The following is a 23,413-nucleotide window of genomic DNA, read 5'->3' on the forward strand; positions in this document are numbered from 1 at the left end:
GATACGGTGAGTTCAGCTCCTGGCTAAGTGACTCAGTGCCCAGGTCGACTGCCGCCACTCTGCTGCGTCATTAAAATCGTAAGCCCGGCCAGGTTCAAGTCCTGCTCTGGAGAGGGGGTGGTATTGACTCAGCCCATCATCATCATCATGCCTCGGTGGGAGTGGTCGATAAAATAGGTACCAATTAGGTGGCACGTGACTAGTAGCCACCAGGGCCATAGAAAGATGCGGGCTGGATGTTTTATGCCGGGTGAACAATTATGATGCCGGATCATCGACGCATGCAGAGAGAATCGAAGCCCCGGGCAAATTGTAGCTCGTGGCGAGCGGACACCGTGGACCCTAGCGACTGGGTCGCGACTGATTAATGAAAAGATTGTGGGGTCATTAGGAAGGATCACAGGGAGGTGGTGAGGATGGGTCTGGTAGGACGGGGAGGTGGGAATTGGAGCGAGTGGACAGTGTGGGGGAGGGGTTCATTGGGGTCTTGGTTTTGTGGGGGGGGGGAGGTATGGGCGAGGCGGGGGGGGCTGTTTACAGCCCTGAACCAGTGGTGGAAACTCCACATTACTATGGTGGGGGGCGAGTAACCCCACGGATTATCAAACCCGGAGATCTTCTGCGTTGGGTCTTTCACATCCACTACCACCTATGGGCACACGACCCTGCCACGTGGGGGCGGACCCTGCCACGTGGGGGGGCGGACCCTGTCACGTGGGGCGGGGGGCGGACCCTGCCACGTGGGGGAGGACCCTGCCACGTGGGGGGGGGCGGACCCTGCCACGTGATGCGCGTTCGGTCGTCCTCACGGCCACATCGCGTCACTGTGTCACGTGAGTACTTTGTGCTATAGAGTCACTAAATATACTGTTATAGAGTCACTAAATATACTGTTATAGAGTCACTATTAATACTGTTATAGAGTCACTATTAATACTGCTATAGAGTCCCTATTAATACTGTTATAGAGTCACTATTAATACTGCTATAGTCACTAATAATACTGTTATAGAGTCACTATTAATACTGTTATAGAGTCACTATTAATGCTGTTATAGTCACTATTAATACTGTTATAGAGTTACTATTATTACTGCTATAGAGTGACTATTAATACTGTTATAGAGTCACTATTAATACTGTTATACAGTGACTATTAATACTGCTATAGAGTCACTATTAATGCTGTTATAGAGTCACTATTAATGCTGTTATAGAGTCACTATTAATACTGCTATAGAGTCACTATTAATACTGTTATAGAGTCACTATTAATACTGTTATAGAGTCACTATTAATACTGTTATAGAGTCACTATTAATACTGTTATAGAGTCACTATTAATACTGTTATAGAGTCACTATTAATACTGCTATAGAGTCACTATTAATGCTGTTATAGAGTCACTATTAATACTGTTATAGAGTCACTAATAATACTGTTATAGAGTGACTATTAATACTGTTATAGAGTCACTATTAATACTGCTATAGAGTCACTATTAATACTGTTATAGAGTCACTATTAATACTGTTATAGAGTCACTATTAATACTGTTATAGAGTCACTATTAATACTGCTATAGAGTCACTATTAATACTGTTATAGAGTCACTAATAATACTGTTATAGAGTGACTATTAATACTGTTATAGAGTCACTATTAATACTGCTATAGAGTCACTATTAATACTGTTATAGAGTCACTATTAATACTGTTATAGAGTCACTATTAATACTGTTATAGAGTCACTATTAATACTGCTATAGAGTCACTATTAATACTGTTATAGAGTCACTATTAATACTGCTATAGAGTCACTATTAATACTGCTATAGAGTCACTATTAATACTGTTATAGAGTCACTATTAATACTGATATAGAGTCACTATTAATAATGCTATAGAGTCACTATTAATACTGCTATAGAGTCACTATTAATACTGCTATAGAGTCACTATTAATACTGCTATAGAGTCACTATTAATACTGTTATAGAGTCACTATTAATACTGTTATAGAGTCACTATTAATACTGTTATAGAGTCACTATTAATACTGTTATAGAGTCACTATTAATACTGTTATAGTCACTATTAATACTGCTATAGAGTGACTTAATACTGCTATAGAGTCACTATTAATACTGCTATAGAGTGACTATTGATACTGCTATAGAGTCACTATTAATACTGTTATAGAGTCACTATTAATACTGTTATAGAGTCACTATTAATACTGCTATAGAGTGACTATTAATACTGTTATAGAGTCACTATTAATACTGTTATAGAGTCACTATTAATACTGCTATAGAGTCACTATTAATACTGTTATAGAGTCACTATTAATACTGCTATAGAGTCACTATTAATACTGCTATAGAGTCACTATTAATACTGTTATAGAGTCACTATTAATACTGCTATAGAGTCACTATTAATACTGCTATAGAGTCGCTATTAATGCTGCTATAGAGTCACTATTAATACTGTTATAGAGTCAATATTAATACTGCTATAGAGTGACTTAATACTGCTATAGAGTGACTATTGATACTGCTATAGAGTCACTATTAATACTGCTATAGAGTCACTATTAATACTGCTATAGAGGGACTATTAAATCTGCTATAGGGTGACTATTAATACTTCTATAGAGTCACTATTAATACTGCTATAGAGTGACTATTGATACTGCTATAGAGTGACTATTAATACTGCTATAGAGTGACTTTTAATACTGCTATAGAGTCACTATTAATACTGCTATAGAGTCACTATTAATACTGCTATAGAGTCACTATTAATACTGTTATAGAGTCAGTATTAATACTGATATAGAGTCACTATTAATACTGTTATAGAGTGACTATTAATACTGAAATAGAGTCACTATTAATACTGCTATAGAGTCACTATTAATACTGCTATAGAGTCACTATTAATACTGCTATATAGTGACTTAATACTGCTATAGAGTCAATATTAATACTGCTATAGAGTCACTATTAATACTGCTATAGAGTCACTATTAATACTGCTATAGAGTGACTATTGATACTGCTATAGAGTAACTATTAATACTGCTATAGAGTGACTATTAATACTGCTATAGAGTCACTATTAATACTGCTATAGAGTCACTATTAATACTGCTGTAGAGTGACTATTGATACTGCTATAGAGTCACTATTAATACTGTTATAGAGTCACTATAAATACCGCTATAGAGGGACTATTAATACTGCTATAGAGTGACTATTAATACTGTTATAGAGTCACTATTAATAATGCGATAGAGTGAATATTAATACTGTTATCGAGTCACTATTAATACTGCTATAGAGTCACTATTAATACTGCTATAGAGTCACTATTAATACTGCTATAGAGTCACTATTAATACTGCTATAGAATCACTATTAATACTGTAGAGTCGATATCTACTGCTATACAGTCAGCATGTACTACTGTACAGTCCATTAATACTGCTATACAGTCAGCATGTACTACTGTAGAGTCGATATCTAATGCTATAGAGTCAGCATGTACTACTGTACAGTCCATTAATACTGCTATAGAGTCAGCATGTACTACTCTAATCATAGCAGGTACCACCACTTTCGCTTGCCCTGCTCTAATCATAGCAGCTTACACCACAGTATGCATGCACTGCTGCAGGGAAAGCAGGTACCACCACACTATGCACTGCTGTAGTAATAGCACGGACCACCACAGTCACTATGCACTGCTGAATTAATAGTGCTCAGATGTGGCGAGAGTGCAGAGTTTCTCACATCTGCCCAGTGTGCTCATGACCGGCTCCGGTTTAACACCAGAGTGTGTGAGGACGGGTGAGACATCCTCTAACACAAGTGCGGCTACGCTTTTTTTTGGTCACGCTGCACAATGGTGCCGATCGCCGGGACTGGTTTACTACGGCCTTTGGAGCGGCTTTGCCAGTTTCGCCAGATCGGCCCAGGACCGCTGGATAATGTCGGATGATAATCGTGTGGTGACGGATAATCGATGACGATCGACGGTGTCTCAAGCTGAATGCGGTGCCCAACGTGCGACATTGGTTGACGCGCGGCCGGCCAACGCGCCGTCTAAATCCGCGTCTCTCTTCTGGAATTCTCAGGCGGGCAACGCTTTTGGTGAGCCGGCGGTCGCAATGAGCTGGAGCTTCCTGACCCATCTGTTGGAGGAGATATCTCTGCACTCGACGTACCTGGGCAAGCTCTGGCTCACCACGTTCCTGATCTTGCGCATCATGCTGACTATCGCGGCGGGCGAATCCATCTACCACGACGAGCAGAGCTCGTTCATGTGCAACTCGCAACAGCCGGGCTGCACAAACGTCTGCTACGACTCCTTCGCTCCCCTCTCCTACGTGCGCTTCTGGATTTTTCAGATTATCACCGTGGCGGCGCCCAGCATTCTCTACCTCGCCTTCGCCATACACAGGATACAGAGGTCTAGTAGAGTTACGACGACGACGATAATCGTGATGATGATAATGACGATGAAGGCCCCCCCCCCCAAAAAAAAACCTTAATTCCACTCTTTGTTTTGGTGAGAAGGATATTTTTAAACTTTCATTCCCGCGTCGTTATCCGCAGGTCAGAAGGCTCGACCGGCCACAAAAAGCACCGACGGACCGAGCAAGCCGAGGAGAATGTCCAAGCGGAGAAAGGAGGGGAGTTTGCCGACGAGGCTGGCGAGGTCAAGAAGAACGACCACAGATGGCACGACGGGCGCCGCGCGATCCCGGCCGACGGCCTCATGTGGGCGTACACGCTGCAGCTCGTCCTGCGCACGGTGGCCGAAGTGGGCTTCCTTCTGGGCCAGTACGTGATGTACGGCTTGGAGGTGATCCCCCGCTTCGAGTGCCCCCGCCGCCACCCTTGCCGCCACCGCGTCGACTGCTTCGTGTCGAGGCCCACGGAGAAGACCGTCTTCCTGTACGTGATGTACGCCGTGGGCGGCCTCAGCCTGGCTCTCGACCTGGCCGAGCTGTGGCACCTGGGGATGGGCGCCCTCGGGGACTTGTTGCCAGGCAGCCGAGCCAAGCGCCAGCAACGGTCAGGGCTGGATTAAGGTTCATCTTCTTTGGTTCTTTCGGTAAAGTCACGTAGAATGAGAATAAAATAATAAATTGATAAAATAAAATAACACAATAATATTCTCACGACGTTTCGGCCACAACACAAGCGGCCTTCATCTATATATTCTATAGAGTTTATTGATAACATGAAGGTAATTTATATTTTAGTTTTTATTGGTTCACTATATAGTACTGTGAATAGCTCAGATGTGTAGTCATTTCTGTGACCAGTCACTAGCAAATCACCCAGTTATTTCAATGCTAAATTCGCCTAGTTATTTCAATGCTAAATTCTCCTGTTTGATTTGTACTAAGTGCCTCGGTGAATGTGTATGCTCTGACTTCAACGTAGCTATTTCTGTAGCAGTTACAAGCGAATCACTCAGCCATTTCAATGCTAAATTCTATGCTAATCCCATTGTCAAGGGGTGCCTCTGCGGATGTGTATGCCTTAACTTAGCTATTTCAATGCTAAATTCTATGCTAATTCCTTTTAACAATGGGTGCCTCTGCGGATGTGTATGCTTTAACTTTTAACATAGCTATTTCTGTGACCAGTCACAAGCTAATCATTCAGCCATTTCAATGCTAAATTTTATGCTAATTCCTTTGTCAAGGCTCTTTGTTCCTCTCACACAGCTTAAAAGCCGTTATCTGAACGTGGCTCTCTCACTCCAGCGCTGTCCTACCAGACAGTCTCGCCCCCTTCACCTGATGAAGGCCGCTTGTGTTGTGGCCGAAACGTCGTGAGAATATTATTGTGTTATTTTATTTTATCAATTTATTATTTTATTCTCATTCTACGTGACTTTACCGAAAGAACCAAAGAAGATGAATCATTGCAGTCACGAAAGCTTTAAATCGAAATTGGATTAAGGTTCTTGTAGGCCCTAGACACTTCTGTCTCGTAGGCCTTCAGTCAGGGCCGGATTAAGGTTCTTGTAGGGTCTTGACACTTCTATCTCGTAGGCCTTCAGTCAGGGCTGGATTGAGGTTTATTGTAGGCCCTAGACACTTATATCTCGTAGGCCTTCAGTCAGGGCCAGATTAAGGTTCTTGTAGGCCCTAGACACTTCTATCTCGTAGGCCTTCAGTCAGGGCTGGATTAAGGTTCTTGTAGGCCCTAGACACTTATATCTCGTAGGCCTTCAGTCAGGGCCGGATTGAGGTTTATTGTAGGCCCTAGACACTTCTGTCTCATAGGCCTTCAGTAAGGGCTGGATTAAGGTTCTTGTAGGCCCTAGATACTTCTATCTCGTAGGCCTTCAGTCAGGGCCAGATTAAGGTTCTTGTAGGCCCTAGACACTTATATCTCGTAGGCCTTCAGCAGTAATGTTCTACAGCTGCTACTGCTGCTAACCCATGTCACTAACTCCCTCCGCTGTCACTCGGCTTCCTTCACGCGGTACTTGAAACTGGACGTGCGTCATCGCTGCTGACACGTTCATTACTTAGCCAGTGCCCTCGTTCGACGGGAGGGCGCGCTGCGTGCCCGCACTTCGGCAGATTCCTACTTGAAGTCATTGGGGAGAGGAGCAAAAATATATCACGCGAGGTAAGCCTCGAAATATCGAACGCGGAAATGTCTTCCGCTATTTATTTTTTGACCGCGGCTATCGCGTGGGATGCCGTTTGTTTTCACTGATAACAAATTCGACGTCACCATGGGACCTCCCATGATGTAGCTGCACATGATGTAGCTGCTCACAACGAGCTCTCAATGTGCTGATAGTGGCATTGTGTCTGTGCTGTTCGCCTTTTGGCATCCTCTGGTCTAACACTGTTTGAGGCTAGGCTCTAAAGATAGCTCTCCCTGGTGTGGACCAATCAGTTTCAAAGACAATGCATCATATACTACCAGAGCATGTTTGTTTGCATGTTCACCACAAGTGTAGCGACATAAATGGTGTCACTACTCTGTAGCGACAGTAGCGAGTGAAGAGTGGTGCTGTATGCGTGGTGCCGCTCTATGGTACCAGAGTGAGCACGGCACGGAATGGCTCACTAGAGGGCAGGGTCCGGGTGTCGCTGAGGTCGGGTCAGGACATGATATCCTGGGTGAACCCGAGAGGGCACGTGACTGGACGAGGGGGCAAGGGGGGACGTGAGGGTTACGTGATAAGGACCCAGGGACCATCCCGGAAGGATCTGGAAGGGGGCGTGGCCAAGGGCAGAGCCGGCCACGCCCCCTCCCGGAAGGATCTGGAAGGGGGCGTGGCCAAGGGCAGAGCCGGCCACACAGTTATAAACCAAGTCCCGGGTGGGAGCGGGGCTGCTGGGTCAACTCTGGGAATGAAGCCGCCATCTAAGGTCCTCGGTCTCCGGTCTCCGCTAGTGGACCAGGCAGCGTGTTGAGCTGTCCTGGTCCGGTAATATAATTAGCTAAGTTGGGAGCGGTGGTTACCGCCCTATGTCGTCATCCTGTTGAGAGTTACCTGTTGCCTCCAGTTCTAGTGTGCGCCTAAATGGAACCCACCACACAAGTGCTGCGTGTGGTTAATGTGAACTTGATTCCATGCAAAAGGTTTCTATTTGGCGTTCCAACATCTGAACACAACTCGTGCTTTATTGCCAGAAAGGGTATGGGCTTCCTCCCTGACGCTCAAAACGTGCCGTTCCCGCTGCTACTGTCGTTGCCATGAACAGGATTGCGAACGGCGATCCTCCTCCTCCGCCTCCTCCTCCTCCTCCTCGTCGCGCGGCCGAGACGGAGGAGGCCGCCCCCCGGCAGGTGGCGATAACGCCGGCGGCTGCATCGCAGCTGCAAGGTTACCTGCGCGCGATACAGCGGCGGCTGGAGCTGACGGTTTCCCCACCACCCCGACGGGCCAGGGCAACGCGGGGATACGGGGAGAGCGGAGCAGGGAGAGGTGGGGGAGGCAGAGAGGGAGGACGGCGGGAGACTCCGGCCTTACGCTCGGCCGCGGTGGCCGTGAGCAAAAACCCCCAAGTGCAGCTCGGCAAGAAATACGAAGTGGCGGCGGCGGCAGACGAAGTAGGAGATTCCGGAGAAGAACAAGGAGAGGTCAAGGCCGCCTCTAGGAAGGGAAGGGCCGTCCGAACGAAGAAATATCCAACCATCTCAGTTTAAGTTTCCTTACTCTTTGGTCCTTTCGGTAAAGTCACGTCGGTAGAAATAAACATTTTACTTTTTATTCTTGGTTCTTTCGGTAAAGTCACCACGTAGAAGGGAAACTATAAAATAAGAAAAATATAAAGCAATAGAATTATCTTATTGTTTTATTTTTTTATTTTTTTATTTTATTGTTTCCCTTCTACGTGGTGACTTTACCAAAAGAACCAAAGAGTGTGAATCCCTGCAGTCACGAAAGCTTCAAGTCGAGATTTAAGTTTCCTGTTTTGAGTTGAACGCCGAGTTATTCACGAATAAAGGTTTTCTCTTTTGGGGGGTCAGATCTCGCTTGTGAGTTGTAGATATGTCGTTGAGCACTCCACCACCCGGCATCAGCCAGCAAGGTTGTGTCACGTAGACGAAACCTCGTGCCGGGTGGTTACTACTGCAGCCCACCAGCGTGTTTGAGAGAACAATTGTGAGCATGGATTTATTCTCCCAACACTATACACTGCACTACTATACACTACACTATACACTACACACGGCACTATGCTTTACCCGACTATACACTATACTACTATACACATCACTACTATACATTACACTACTATACACTACACACAATACTGTACATTACACTACCATACACCACTATGCACTACACTATTATACACTACTCTACATCACTATACACTTTAGTAATATTCACTACTATACACTACACTATACGCTGCTATACACCACAGTAATATAGGCTACACTACTATACAATACACTATACACTGCACTATACACTACTATACACTGCACTATACACTACTATACATCACTATACACTATAGTAATATACACTGCTATACACTACACTATACGCTGCTATACACAGTAATATAGGCTACACTACTATACACTACACTGTACACTGCACTATACACTACTATACATCACTATACACTATAGGAATATACCTTGCTATACACTACACTATACGCTGCTATACACAGTAATATAGGCTACACTACTATACACTACACTATACACTACACACAATACTGTACACTACACTACCATACACCAATATACACTACTATACATCACTATACACTAGTAATATACACTACTATACACTACACTGCACTATACACTACTATACATCACTATACACTAGTAATATACACTGCTATACACTACACTATACCCTGCTATACACCACAGTAATATAGGCTACACTACTATACACTACACACAATACTGTATACTACACTACCATACACCACTATACACTACACTACTATACACTACACCATTATACATCACTATACACTATAGTAATATACACTGCTATACACTACACTATACACTACTATACACTACACCACTATACATCACTATACACTATAGTAATATACACTACTATACACTGCACTATACACTACTATACACAACACCACTATACACACTATACACTACTATACACTACACCACTATACACTACACTATACACTACTATACATGACTATACACTATAGTAATATACACTACTATACACTACCCCACTATACACTACTATACACTACACTACTATACACTATATTAATATACACTACACTATACACTACTATACACTACACCACTATACACTACACTACTATACACTATAGTAATATACACTACTATACATGACTATACACTAGTAATATACACTACACCACTATACACTACTATACACTACACCACTATACACTACACTACTATACACTATAGTAATATACACTACTATACACTACACTATACACAACAATACACTACACTATACACCACTATACACACTATACACTACTATACACTACACCACTATACACTACTATACACTACTATACATGACTATACACTATAGTAATATACACTACTATACACTACACTATACGTTGCTATACACTAGACCACTATACACTACTATACACTACACCACTATACATCACTATACACTACTATACACTACACTATACACTACTATACACTACACCACTATACACTACTATACATGACTATACACTATAGTAATATACACTACTATACACTACACGACTATACACTACTATACACTACACCACTATACACTACTCTACACTACTATACACTACACCACTATACACTACTATACACTCTGCTATGGGTGGGGGGGAGGGGCTGTCTCGTGCTGAGGGGGCTTTGAGGAGGGAGGCGATGTGAGCCAATCAGGGGGTGTGCGTGTCACGTGAACAAAGGAATTGCTTGTCGAAGGAATCGTTTACTAAACGATTCACCAGCCGAAGAATCGACGTTTAATGCCTGCGGCACTTCCGGATCGACTCGACATGAGGGAATCGACGATAAAAACCACGATTCGCGATCCACAATGGCGGCGCTGCTCCTGTGCCCACGTTGACGTCTCCAGCTGCAGACTGATCACCTCCAGTAGGGCAGTGAAGATGCGGCTACTAGTACCAGTACTACTACTACCAGTACTACTAGTACTGGTAGTAGTAGTAGTACCACTAATACTACTAGTTGTATTAGTACTAGCGGTACTACTACCACGAGTACCACGAGTAGTAGTAGTACCAGTACTACTAGTACTGGTACTACTACTACCACGAGTAGTAGTAGTACCAGTACTACTAGTACTGGTACTACTACTATTAGTACTAGTAGTAGTACCACTAATACTACTAGTTGTGGTATTAGTACTAGCGGTACTACTACAAGGCCTACGACAACTAGTACTACTACTGTACTACCAGTACTACTACTACCAGTACTACTACCAGTACTACAACTACTACTACCACTATTACCACTACCAGTACTACTGCTACCAGTACTGGTACTACTACCGCTACTACCAGTACTACTACAACCAGTAGCACCGGTACTACTACTACCACTGCTACTACTACCAGCACTACTACCAGTACTACTACTACCAGTACTACTGCTACTACTACCAGTACTACTACCAGTACTACTACTGGTACTACTACCGCTACTACCAGTACTACTACAACCAGTAGCACCGGTACTACTACTACCAGTACTACTACTACCAGTACTACTAATACTACTACCACTATTACCACTACCAGTACTACTGCTACCAGTACTGGTACTACTGGTACTACTACCGCTACTACCAGTACTACTACAACCAGTAGCACCGGTACTACTACTACCACTGCTACTACTACCAGTACTACTACCAGTACTACTACTACCAGTACTACTGCTACTACTACCAGTACTACTACCAGTACTACTACTGGTACTACTACCGCTACTACCAGTACTACTACAACCAGTAGCACCGGTACTACTACTACCAGTACTACTACCAGTACTACTACCACTATTACCACTACCAGTACTACTGCTACCAGTACTGGTACTACTGGTACTACTACCGCTACTACCAGTACTACTACAACCAGTAGCACCGGTACTACTACTACCAACTGCTACTACTACCAGTACTACTACTACTACCAGTACTACTACCAGTACTACTGCTACTACTACCAGTACTACTACCAGTACTACTACTGGTACTACTACCGCTACTACCAGTACTACTACAACCAGTAGCACCGGTACTACTACTACCAGTACTACTACTACCAGTACTACTAATACTACTACCACTATTACCACTACCAGTACTACTGCTACCAGTACTTACCAGTACTACTGCTACCAGTACTGGTACTACTGGTACTACTACCGCTACTACCAGTACTACTACAACCAGTAGCACCGGTACTACTACTACCACTGCTACTACTACCAGTACTACTACCAGTACTACTACTACCAGTACTACAACTACTACTACCAGTACTACTACCAGTACTACTACTACCAGTACTACTAGTACTACTACCGCTACTACCAGTACTACTACTACCAGTACTACTACTGGTACTACTACCGCTACTACCAGTACTACTACTGGTACTACTACCGCTACTGCCAGTACTACTACAACCAGTAGCACCGGGTCTACTACTACCACTGCTACTACTACCAGTACTACTACTACCAGTACTACTACCAGTACTACTACTACCAGTACTACTGGTACTACTACCGCTACTACCAGTACTACTACAACCAGTAGCACCGGTACTACTACTACCACTGCTACTACTACCAGTACTACTACCAGTACTACTACTTCTACCAGTACTACTACTACTACCAGTACTACAACTACTACTACCAGTACTACTACCAGTACTTCTACTACTAGTACTACTACCAGTACTACTACTACCAGTACTACTACCAGTACTACAACTACTACTACCAGTACTACAACTACTACCAGTACTACAACTACTACCAGTACTACTACTACCAGTACTACTACTGGTACTACTACTACCAGTACTACTACCAGTACTACTACTACCAGTACTACAACTACTACTACTACCAGTACAACTGGTACTACTACCGCTACTACCAGTACTACTACTACTACCAGTACTACTACTACCAGTACTACTACCAGTACTACTACTACCAGTACTACTACTGGTACTACTACCGCTACTACCAGTACTACTACAACCATTAGCACCGGTACTACTACGACTACAACTACCACTGCTACTACTGCCACTATATCTACGAAAAATACTACTACCACTATAACTACTCATCAATTACTACTACTACCACTACAACTCAATCGGAGGTGAGGTCTTGAGTCTATGGGCAATGTTGAGCATATGGGTAGTTTTGAGTCTGTGGGCAGTGTCGAGTCTATGGTGCAGTGTTGAGTCTTTGGTGCAATGTTAAGTCTATGGTGCAGTGTTGAGTCTATGGTGCAGTGTTGAGTCTGTGGTGCAGTGTTGAGTCTATGGTGCAATGTTGAGTTTATGGTGCAGTGTTGAGTCTATGGGCAGTGTTGAGTCTATGGTGCAATGTTGAGTCTATGGTGCAATGTTGAGTCTATGGTGCAATGTTGAGTCTATGGGTAGTGTTGAGTCTATGGTGCAATGTTGAGTCTATGGTGTAGTGTTGAGTCTATGGTGCAATGTTGAGTCTATGGTGCAATGTTGAGTCTATGGTGCAGTGTTGAGTCTATGGTGCAGTGTTGAGTCTATGGTGCAGTGTTGAGTCTATGGTGCAGTGTGTATTGTAGTACAAATACTTACACCATGATCCGATGTTCTAGTGTGCAGGTGGAGTCACCGGTAGAGGCGGCCTGCAGACGCCGTCGGAACGCCCTCCCCCCATAGGAGGGGGTTGATTCTCTGGTTCACTCACCCAGTCAACCACTCACTCACCCACTCACTCACCCACTCACCCACTTACTCACCCAGTCAACCACTCACTCACTCACTCACCCACTCACCCAGTCAACCACTCACTCACCCAGTCAACCACTCACTCACCCACTCACTCACCCACTCACCCACTCACTCAACCACTCACCCACTCACTCACTCACTCACCCACTTACTCACCCAGTCAACCACTCACTCACCCACTCACTCAACCACTCACCCACTCACTCAACCACTCACCCACTCACTCACCCACCCACTCATCCACACACCCACCCACTCACCCAGTCAACCACCCACTCAACCACTCACCCACTCATCCACTCACCCACCCACTTATCCACACATCCACAATCACCCACTCACTCACCCAGTCAACCACCCACTCACTCACCCACTCACCCACCCACTCACCCACTCACCCACTCACTCACCCACTTACTCACCCAGTCAACCACTCACTCACCCACTCACTCAACCACTCACCCACTCACTCAACCACTCACCCACTCACTCACCCACCCACTCATCCACACACCCACCCACTCACCCAGTCAACCACCCACTCAACCACTCACCCACTTATCCACTCACCCACCCACTTATCCACACACCCACAATCACCCACTCACTCACCCAGTCAACCACCCACTCACTCACCCACTCACCCACTCACCCACCCACTCACCCACTCACTCAACCACTCACCCACTCACTCACCCACTCAACCACTCAACCACTCACTCACCCACCCACTCAACCACCACTCACTCACCCACTCACCCAACCACTCACTCACCCACTCACTCACCCACCCACTCACCCACTCACTCACCCACCCACTCACCTACCCACTCACCCACTCACTCACCCACTCACCCATCCACAGGTCCGAGAGAGCCCACGACTCCGTGAGAGGAGGAGGAGGAGGCCTCGGGTGGGCCGGGACGCCCAGCTGACGGAGGTTGTCACGCTACACTCCCGTGGCAGTCGAGCGAGTACAAGGTGGCCGCCAGTCCGGACGCCCATGGCGGCGTCTGCAGAGGCGTCTCCTCTCACCCGACCAGGAAGCGCCCCCCACGCTTTGGGGACGCCGCCGGAAGAGCCGGCGCCGCTGACGGGCGCCGAGCCCCCGGGCACGGCGATCAACGCGGGCTTCATCTTCGCCGGGTCGGCGGCGGCGGCGGCGGTGGTGGTGGGGGGGCTCCGTTGAAGGCTCCGCGGTTGGCACGATGGCGGCGCTGGAACCCAGAGAGAGACGGCGAAGGGTCCCCCTCAGGGAGTGATGTAGGATCACCCTGAGCGGGGGCCCATACCATTGGCTGCCATCGGAGCAGAAACCGCGCAAAAAATCCCCTAGGCCCCGTGGTAAAATCCCCTAGGCCCCGTGGTAAAATCCCCGAGGCCCTGTGGTAAAATCCCTAAGGCCCAGTGGTAAAATCCCCGAGGCCCCGTGGTAAAATCCACTTGGCCCCGTGGTAAAATCCCCTTGGCCCCGTGGTAAAATCCACTTGGCCCAGCGGTAAAATCCCCTTGGCCCAGCGGTAAAATCCCCGAGGCCCAGCGGTAAAATCCCCTTGGCCCAGCGGTAAAATCCCCGAGGCCCCGTGGTAAAATCCCCTAGGCCCCGTGGTAAAATCCCCTAGGCCCCGTGGTAAAATCCCCGAGGCAATACCTTTGCCCTAAGGCTGTGATTCCCACATTGGAGTACGAGCGTGGAGATGATTGTGTTCTCTACGTAATAATTCTAAGGCATCTTCTTTGGTTCTTTCGGTAAAGTCACATAGAATGAGAATAAAATAATAAATTGATAAAATAAAATAACACAATAATATTTTATTAATTTATTATTTTATTCTCATTCTACGTGACTTTACCGAAAGAACCATAGAAGATGAATCCTTGCAGTCACGAAAGCTTTAAATCGAAATTGTAAGGCAATTTTACTCAATCCCAGTAATGTTTGCGTGGATTTCGTTGCGATATCGAATGGCCTCAGTTTGAATGTTTCCCCTGAGACACATTCAAACTGTTAAAAAAACATGCCTGAGTATTGCAATTACGTTTGCATTTTAAACAATTGTATAGTCTGTTAGCATGTGTGTTGCAGTGTCACCATGAAAGTATGCTTGAATTCCAACCCCTACGTCACAAAGTTTTGAACATGCACTTGTTATCGCGTGTAAATGTACAATTTTATAGTTCTGACAAGATTGTTGAACATGCACTTGTTATCGCGTGTAAATGTACAATTTTATAGTTCTGACAAGATTGTTGGCTTGTGTTGCCACTGTTCCTCTGACTGTCGCCGTGTTTTTTCACGGTAATTTGTACACTAACATCGCTGTGCGTGACAATAAATTAGCCGTCTCTGTTCAGGGCTTGGTGTTGCAATGCCACATTCCCCAAATTAGAAGTGGATAAACTCAACATTCCCCAAATGAGAGACGGATAACCAGAGTTCACCCGTATCTCTATTAACATGGAGTTATATAAATATAAGTGTATTGGTAATAATTATAATTTGAAGCTCTTTGTCAATCCACTGCTACGATGGAGGCCTTCTCGTTCTTTTCAGTCGCGTGGCTAGTTTGACCATACTTCGTGGAGTTGCAATGATCATGAGAACGGTGAGGAATCAGCCCAGAACTACACGGGAGGATCTTGTCAATGATCTCAAGGCAGCTGGGACCATAGTCACCAAGAGAACAATTGGTAACACACTACGCCGTAAAGGACTGAAATCCTGCAGCGCCCGCAAGGTCCCCCTGCTCAAGAAAGCACATATACATGCCCGTCTGAAGTTTGCCAATGAACATCTGAATGATTCAGAGGACAACTGGGTGAAAGTGTTGTGGTCAGATGAGACCAAAATAGAGCTCTTTGGCATCAACTCAACTCGCTGTGTTTGGAGGAGGAAGAATACTGCCTATGACCCCAAGAACACCATCCCCACCGTCAAACATGGAGGTGGAAACATGCTTTGGGGGTGTTTTTCTGCTAAGGGGACAGAACAACTTCACTGCATCAAAGGGACGATGGACGGCGCCATGTACCGTCAAATTTTGGGTGAGAACCTTCCCTCAGCCAGGGCATTGAAAATGGGTCGTGGATGGGTATTCCAGCATGACAAGGACCCAAAACACATGGCCAAGGCAACAAAGGAGTGGCTCAAGAAGAAGCACATCAAAGGTTCTGGAGTGGCCTAGCCAGTCTCCAGACCTTAATCCCATAGAAAATCTGTGGAGGGAGCTGAAGGTTTGAGTTGCCAAACGTCAGCCTCGAAACCTTCATGACTTGGAGAAGATCTGCAAAGAGGAGTGGGACAAAATCCCTCCTGAGATGTGTGCAAACCTGGTGGCCAACTACAAGAAACGTCTGACCTCTGATTGCCAACAAGGATTTTGCCACCAAGTACTAAGTCATGTTTTGCAGAGGGGTCAAATAATTATTTCCCTCATTAAAATGCAAATAAATTTATAACATTTTTGACATACGTTTTTCTGGATTTTTGTTGTTATTCTGTCTCTCACTGTTCAAATAAACCTACCATTAAAATTTTAGACTGATCATTTCCTTGTCAGTGGGCAAACGTACAAAATCAGCAGGGGATCAAATACTTTTTTCCCTCACTGTATATAAATCAGCACTGAAGAGACTAAAGCGGCCAGGTGTGGTGCTGGCCACCCACCCCCTCGCGTGTGCTGCTCGCTAACAGCACTTGTCCCACCTGTCTGTTAAGGCTATACGGGGGGGGGGGGGGGGGGGGGGATCTTTGTGCAGTGGACGAACGAGTGAGCCGAGAGCTCGCCTACACACAGCTCAAGATCGGCGAAGACGCCGGAACGAGTCCACAGATGCTCATTCAGACGGGGTGCTCGGGCGGCGGTGGCATCGGAGCCGAGAAAATAAATCCACACCTTTTTTATGTTTCGGTCGGCCGTGGGTGGGGTCGTTTGACCATACTTCACCACACTGGTCAGTACAGGTTGTTGAAATCAGGAAGCATAGCTGTGAGAGCATGGAAGTTAAATAAAACAATAGAATTTGCAGTGCAGCGCTCTGATATTTAGTATATTGTAAAAAAAACCCAGTTAAAATCGGTGGCTTTCGATGTCTGAACCGCTGCTAGGCCCTTCTCTTCACCTACCCACAATGACCAGCGTGGTGAAGTATGTTCAAACAACCTCCGCTTAACTGACATAGCGGCCAAGTAAATAATTCCCATGTATTCATAAATATTTGTTGCTTTTGTAACCTGCAGGGGCGCATCTCAATTTGTGGCAATTTTGCGATTCAGCGCCCTACTTGGTGGAATTTGCTATGCGGGGGCTTGCACGGGAATAGCGAGTCAAGGAATTGTGGTGGAGGTGGGGGTGGGCGGGCTAGGAAGAGAGGAGAGTAGGGGTTTGATGTTGCAAATTTTAAACACGAATTCCCCACGGCATCGCAGTCATTGCGTCCCAGATCGGAGGCGCACGTTTCCACATTTTCATGGTAACCGCAGTCAGACTGCCGGGATCACTTTGACAAATCACAGTGGTGAGGTTTTGATGCTGCCACGGAAACGCCAAGGTGCTCGCGCCAATTTCCATCGCTGAGCGAAATAACTACCGCTATTTCTTACACCACCACCCTAACCATTCCCTCCACGCTCACCGAATGTTTAAAGAGAACATTTTTTTTTAAGTAAATAAATAACGCCAACCGTGCAGGTCACAGGTTGCCTTTTTGTTACAGCTGACCTGCATTCAGGGTCAATTCTGATGGTAAAAAAATAAAATAACTCGTGTAAGTGATTACGCAGATGCGTTTTTTCCCCCGCTGTTTGTGTATGTGTATACAAACGCACTGCAGTTACGTACTGCGAACATAGTTACATACCGTGTGTCTATTAACATGGAGTTATATTAGGTGTGTTTGCGCTGCAGGTGACAGCGGGAACATTGTGTACAAAAGTAACCCGGTACCATTACTATTTGCAGACAGGCTTCGAGTGCTTCTGCAGTGACATTGAATTCGTTTGAAAAGGGTGGAGTGGAAGAAGAGGGGGTAGAGAAAAAGTTCGCTCTTATTACAACACAGCTTATAATCCCACCAATCGGTCATCTTGGTTTTTCGTGGCAGTGCTAATTAGCTCGAGCACGAATATTTAAAAGGTCAGAAAAAGTATAAATTTCAAATCCTGGAATTTTTTTGAATTACATTTTTTTGTTACTCTGTTGTAATTATTATCATATATATTTTTACGCGTTCCAGCCACGTACTTACGCTCATTACAAAGCGGAAGTGGAGGTCATGCAGCGGCTCAGTGCGCCAAGCAGGAGTTGACTCATTAACCCAAACCAACTTAGCAAAAAAATCCTCTCAAATTGTTTTTCGGGGAGTAAATATTGCAACGTATTTAAAATAAGGAGAACTTTACGTTGCGGATTACGTGCGTGTGTGCCAATAACCAGGATAATTCATGTTTGCAACAGCATTTGCGGGGATTGTTGGCCAAGGTTGACCCGCAAAAGATTTCTCGGCAAAAGGTTAACATCTTTACACTCCATCAAAGACTTCCGTGGTGGGCCCATTAATGTTCCGCATTGCTGATAGGTCCCGTACGGACTCTTAGACGCTCAATTGTTATGTTTTGATGTGCTTTTCATGCCTCTTTTTACTTAATTAGAAATGTGGGAGCTTTAATGGTAACATAACCAACAATGTTCTTTCAAGGTTAACCCGTACACTTTGGGCGTAGACAGTCTTAAAATAACGGTCGATAGAGCACTGCTTCAAATTTGTGTGTAAGTGGCAGTGGCCAAAATTTGGCAAATCCTTGGTGGAGTGGCATCACAGCTGCGCAAAACAGTCTGGGTAATTGCAATATGGCGGCAATAGCAGTGTCTTGCATCGTTGGGATAGCAGCGTTGTGCGATTATGGTTCTGGTGAATAAAACTTTGAAGGGAGCTGAAATGTATGGGGAGGTTAGGGTGTACACTTCAGCGGTGAAAATGGTTTAAGAAGGTGGATGGATTGGATGCATGTGTCCCAGAGATGTCTACGCTTCTGGCATTTACATGGTACAACACTGATGAGGCACGTTCGTAAGTGCAGCAGGGAACACGAGAGTGGGAATGTCTCCGTCCAGCAGCGGGTTGAGAAAGGTCTCCAAAATAAATGTACCGCATTCTTTGTCAATCACAGCGGCAATCGGTCGCTGCTGGTCAACCTCCAACTGAGGAATATTGCCGAATGCTCATCGAGTCTGTCTCGTTTGTGGACACATCAAATAGCGGAGCCTTAATCCGAATTCATCTTTTACCTGTGTCAGCCCACGACTGTTTCGGTCGTGAGGGTGGTTGTTCATGAACATACTTCACCACGCTGGGCAGTGCGGGTTGGTGAAGGAAGTGGGGGCCGTGTCCATGACTGGTTTCATATATCACCCGACCACCGCTGACCTGGCGATCCGAACTCGGATCGCCAAGTTTATAACACAGTGTGCCAACTAACCATTGCTCCATAGTTGCACATCACGAGTCAATATAAAAGGGGGGGGGGGGCAGCACTTTGGAGCATGCCGTTTGTAATTGCAGAAGCAAATCCTCGTTTTTTTCTGTGGCTGACGCCGTGTGGAAAGACCCAGGGGGATTGTGGGGGAAGTGGCGGGCCTCCATAGGTGGCTTCGATATGCGGCAGGATGGGTCAGAAGCCTCTTGAACGGATTCGGTGATCTTCCCGCATCAACTACAACCGAGAACGGGCCGCGATGGCGATGTTTTATGAAGGGCCTGCTTTTCGACTCAGAAGTTCAGAGGTCGAGAGTTGACCCCGCAGCAGCGTGAACGGTGGCGCAGCTTAAAAAAAAAAAACTTAACCCACTCCGCCAGACGCGTCCCAACTTGTTGCCATGCAAAGAGTAGCAAAATGCCCTTTTGTTTGCAAAGGCCGCTGCCATTAGGAACAGGTTTTACCCTTTTAACTGGCACAAAAACTGACACCTTTATTCAAGGCATCGTGTCTGCAATAAACACAACACAAGCAGTCAAAGTGCAAACAAAAAAGACTGCTTGATGAGTAACCTGTGACCTTCGGTAAAGTCACATAGAATGAGAATAAAATAATAAAACCAACACAAGCGGCCTTCATCGTCGTGAGAATATTACTGTGTTATTTTATTTTATCAATTTATTATTTTATTCTCATTCTACGCGGTGACTTTACCGAAAGAACCAAAGAAGATGAATCCTTGCAGTCACGAAAGCTTTAAATCGAAATTTAACCTGTGACCGTACAACCTGCTCCGTCGATGCCGCGGTTTACGCATTGGCGTCTATCCACCGCTGGGTTGAAGGTCTCTTAAATTTCGATTTAAAGCTTTCGTGACTGCAATGATTCATCTTCTTTGGTTCTTTCGGTAAAGTCACGTAGAATGAGAATAAAATAATAAATTGATAAAATAAAATAACACAATAATATTCTCACGACGTTTCGGCCACAACACATGCGGCCTTCATCAGGTGAAGGGGACGAGAATGTCTGGTAGGACAGTGCTGAAGGCCGCTTGCGTTGTGGGCGAAACGTCGTGAGAATATTATTGTGTTATTGTATTTTATCAATTTATTATTTTATTCTCATTCTACGTGACTTTACCGAAAGAACCAAAGAAGACGAAGGTCTCTTCCCCGTGCCGTCGTCGTTGCGACGACGCCGCAACGCGTCTCACTCCGGCACGTGAGGCAGGGCCCTTCATTGTAGTGGGCAACGTTCGCCGATTGAATGGTTTCTTCTTCGGGGACACGCGTCGATTACGGTTGCTTTTCGTTGTCGGTTTTCCAAAAGCACTCCAATCCTGCTCTCGTGTGTTGTCTTAACGGTGTGCAAAATAAAAATAATAATAAACCAACGGAATAAATTGGCTGTATTATTCTACACAGGGGTTAAACTGTTCGAAAATGCAATTGCCAGAGATTCAGAACTCCCCGTACTTTTGATTTGCCTCAATATAAACAGTGTACCGAAGCCCCTGCATCATGATTAAGACGGATGCACTGCTTGTAGCTTGGAAGAGTCCACAATGATGGGGTGGGATAGAGGATATTATTTACCTCTGACTTTATCCCAGGTTTATACGGTGGAACTGCTTGTCCAAAGAATGTAATATTGCGCTTTAAAAATGGATCAAATATGAGAACAAACGCGCCGTCGTTCACCCTGTCAAATCTCTGGAATTAGACATTTTATTTTGAAAACCATTTATACACAACGCATTTTTATCATTTCGCACTATTCCGTGTGCCAGAGGTGATATAAATTGGAATGATATCAATCTGTATTCTTAGCTCTTTCGGTAAAGTCATGTTGAAGGGAAACAATAAATAATAAAATATATATAAAACAATAAAAATTCTCACGACGTTTCGACCATAACACAAACGGTCGTCATCAGGTGACGACCGTTTGTGTTATGGTCGAAACGTCATCAGGTGACGATCGTTTGTGTTATGGTCGAAACGTCGTGAGAATTTTTATTGTTTTATATATATTTTATTATTTTATTGTTTCCCTTCAACGTGACTTTACCGAAAGAGCTAAGAATACGAATTACTGCAGTCACGAAAGCTTTAAATCAAAATATCAATCTGGTTGGTGCGTACAACCATTCCAGAGATGATTCCTCGAGACGTCTTTGCAGTAAATATTGTGGCACGAAGCCCGCAAATTCTCCAAGCCAGCCTCCGATAGAGCTTGTAGTGAAACGTTTCTGGATTGAGAAAGGTTACTCTGCCACCCAGCCTGACCTCGCGGTAACCCCACGAGTTCCCATTGCAGCAGGTCTGGCTGTATGGGAGAAAGCGGCTGCGGTACTATTTGTGGGGGTGAGTTGTGGGGGGGGGGGGGGGTGGGGTGCTGGGGAGATGTAGTGATGGGGAGGTGGGGCTGAGGGGATGTAGTGATGGGGAGCTGGGAATTAGAGGGATGAGGCTCGTGGTGGTGGTGGGGAGAGAGAGAGAAAGAGGTTGCGGTGTGGAGGGGAGTTCAGTTGCCACGTTGTGTTGTTTGGCGGTGAAGTAGGTCGAGAAACGGGAATGGATAGACAGACAACCAGGAATGGATGGACACATAATGGGGAATGGATGGACACACAACTGGGAATGGATAGACACACAACTGGGAATGGATAGACACACAACTGGGAATGGATAGACACACAACTGGGAATGGACAGACACACAACAAGGAATGGATAGACACACAACCAGGAATGGATGGACACATAATGGGGAATGGATGGACACACAACTGGGAATGGATAGACACACAACTGGGAATGAATGGACACACAACCGGGAATGGATAGACACACAACTGGGAATGGATAGACACACAACTGGGAATGAACAGACACACAACAAGGAATGGATAGACACACAACCAGGAATGGATGGACACATAATGGGGAATGGATAGACACACAACTGGGAATGGACAGACACACAACAAGGAATGGATAGACACCCAACCAGGAATGTATGGACACATAATGGAGAATGGATGGACACACAACTGGGAATGGATAGACACACAACTGGGAATGGATGGACACACAACCGGGAATGGATAGACACACAACTGGGAATGGATAGACACACAACAAGGAATGGATAGACACACAACTGGGAATGGATAGACACACAACTGGGAATGGATAGACACACAACTGGGAATGGACAGACACACAACAAGGAATGGATAGACACACAACCAGGAATGGATGGACACATAATGGGGAATGGATGGACACACAACTGGGAATGGATAGACACACAACTGGGAATGAATGGACACACAACCGGGAATGGATAGACACACAACTGGGAATGGATAGACACACAACTGGGAATGAA

The 23,413-nt window shown here is 45.3% G+C and overlaps 2 protein-coding genes across 3 annotated transcripts in view; both read left to right on the forward strand.

Moving 5' to 3' along the window:
• The first annotated feature begins 753 nt into the window (after window positions 1-753).
• LOC142908590 (gap junction gamma-1 protein-like) lies at window positions 754-8,514 on the forward strand. Of its 2 annotated transcripts, none has more exons than XM_076059358.1 (4): window positions 754-833; window positions 4,145-4,479; window positions 4,626-5,087; window positions 7,757-8,514. In XM_076059358.1, the coding sequence occupies exons 2-4, from the start codon at window positions 4,178-4,180 to the stop codon at window positions 8,199-8,201; spliced, it is 1,209 nt and encodes a 402-aa protein (XP_075915473.1). In that variant the 5' UTR covers window positions 754-833; window positions 4,145-4,177; the 3' UTR covers window positions 8,202-8,514. The 2 variants fall into 2 exon arrangements, with proteins under 2 accessions (XP_075915473.1, XP_075915474.1); XM_076059359.1 differs by having other exon boundaries at window positions 4,626-4,967.
• A 6,029-nt stretch (window positions 8,515-14,543) lies between these two features.
• The window catches only part of LOC142908622 (uncharacterized), a 77,723-nt gene continuing 68,853 nt past the window's right edge, over window positions 14,544-23,413 (forward strand). Inside the window, exon 1 of the mRNA XM_076059390.1 lies at window positions 14,544-14,711. Within this exon, the coding sequence (XP_075915505.1) occupies window positions 14,544-14,711 (168 nt within the window). The remainder of the gene's footprint in view (window positions 14,712-23,413) is intronic.

This window comes from Petromyzon marinus, unplaced genomic scaffold (genome assembly GCF_048934315.1).
Source record: "Petromyzon marinus isolate PM22_M1 ecotype Great Lakes invasive population unplaced genomic scaffold, UKy_Petmar_22M1.pri1.0 PM_G_Scaffold_10, whole genome shotgun sequence".
In the NCBI taxonomy this organism is placed as follows: domain Eukaryota; kingdom Metazoa; phylum Chordata; class Hyperoartia; order Petromyzontiformes; family Petromyzontidae; genus Petromyzon; species Petromyzon marinus.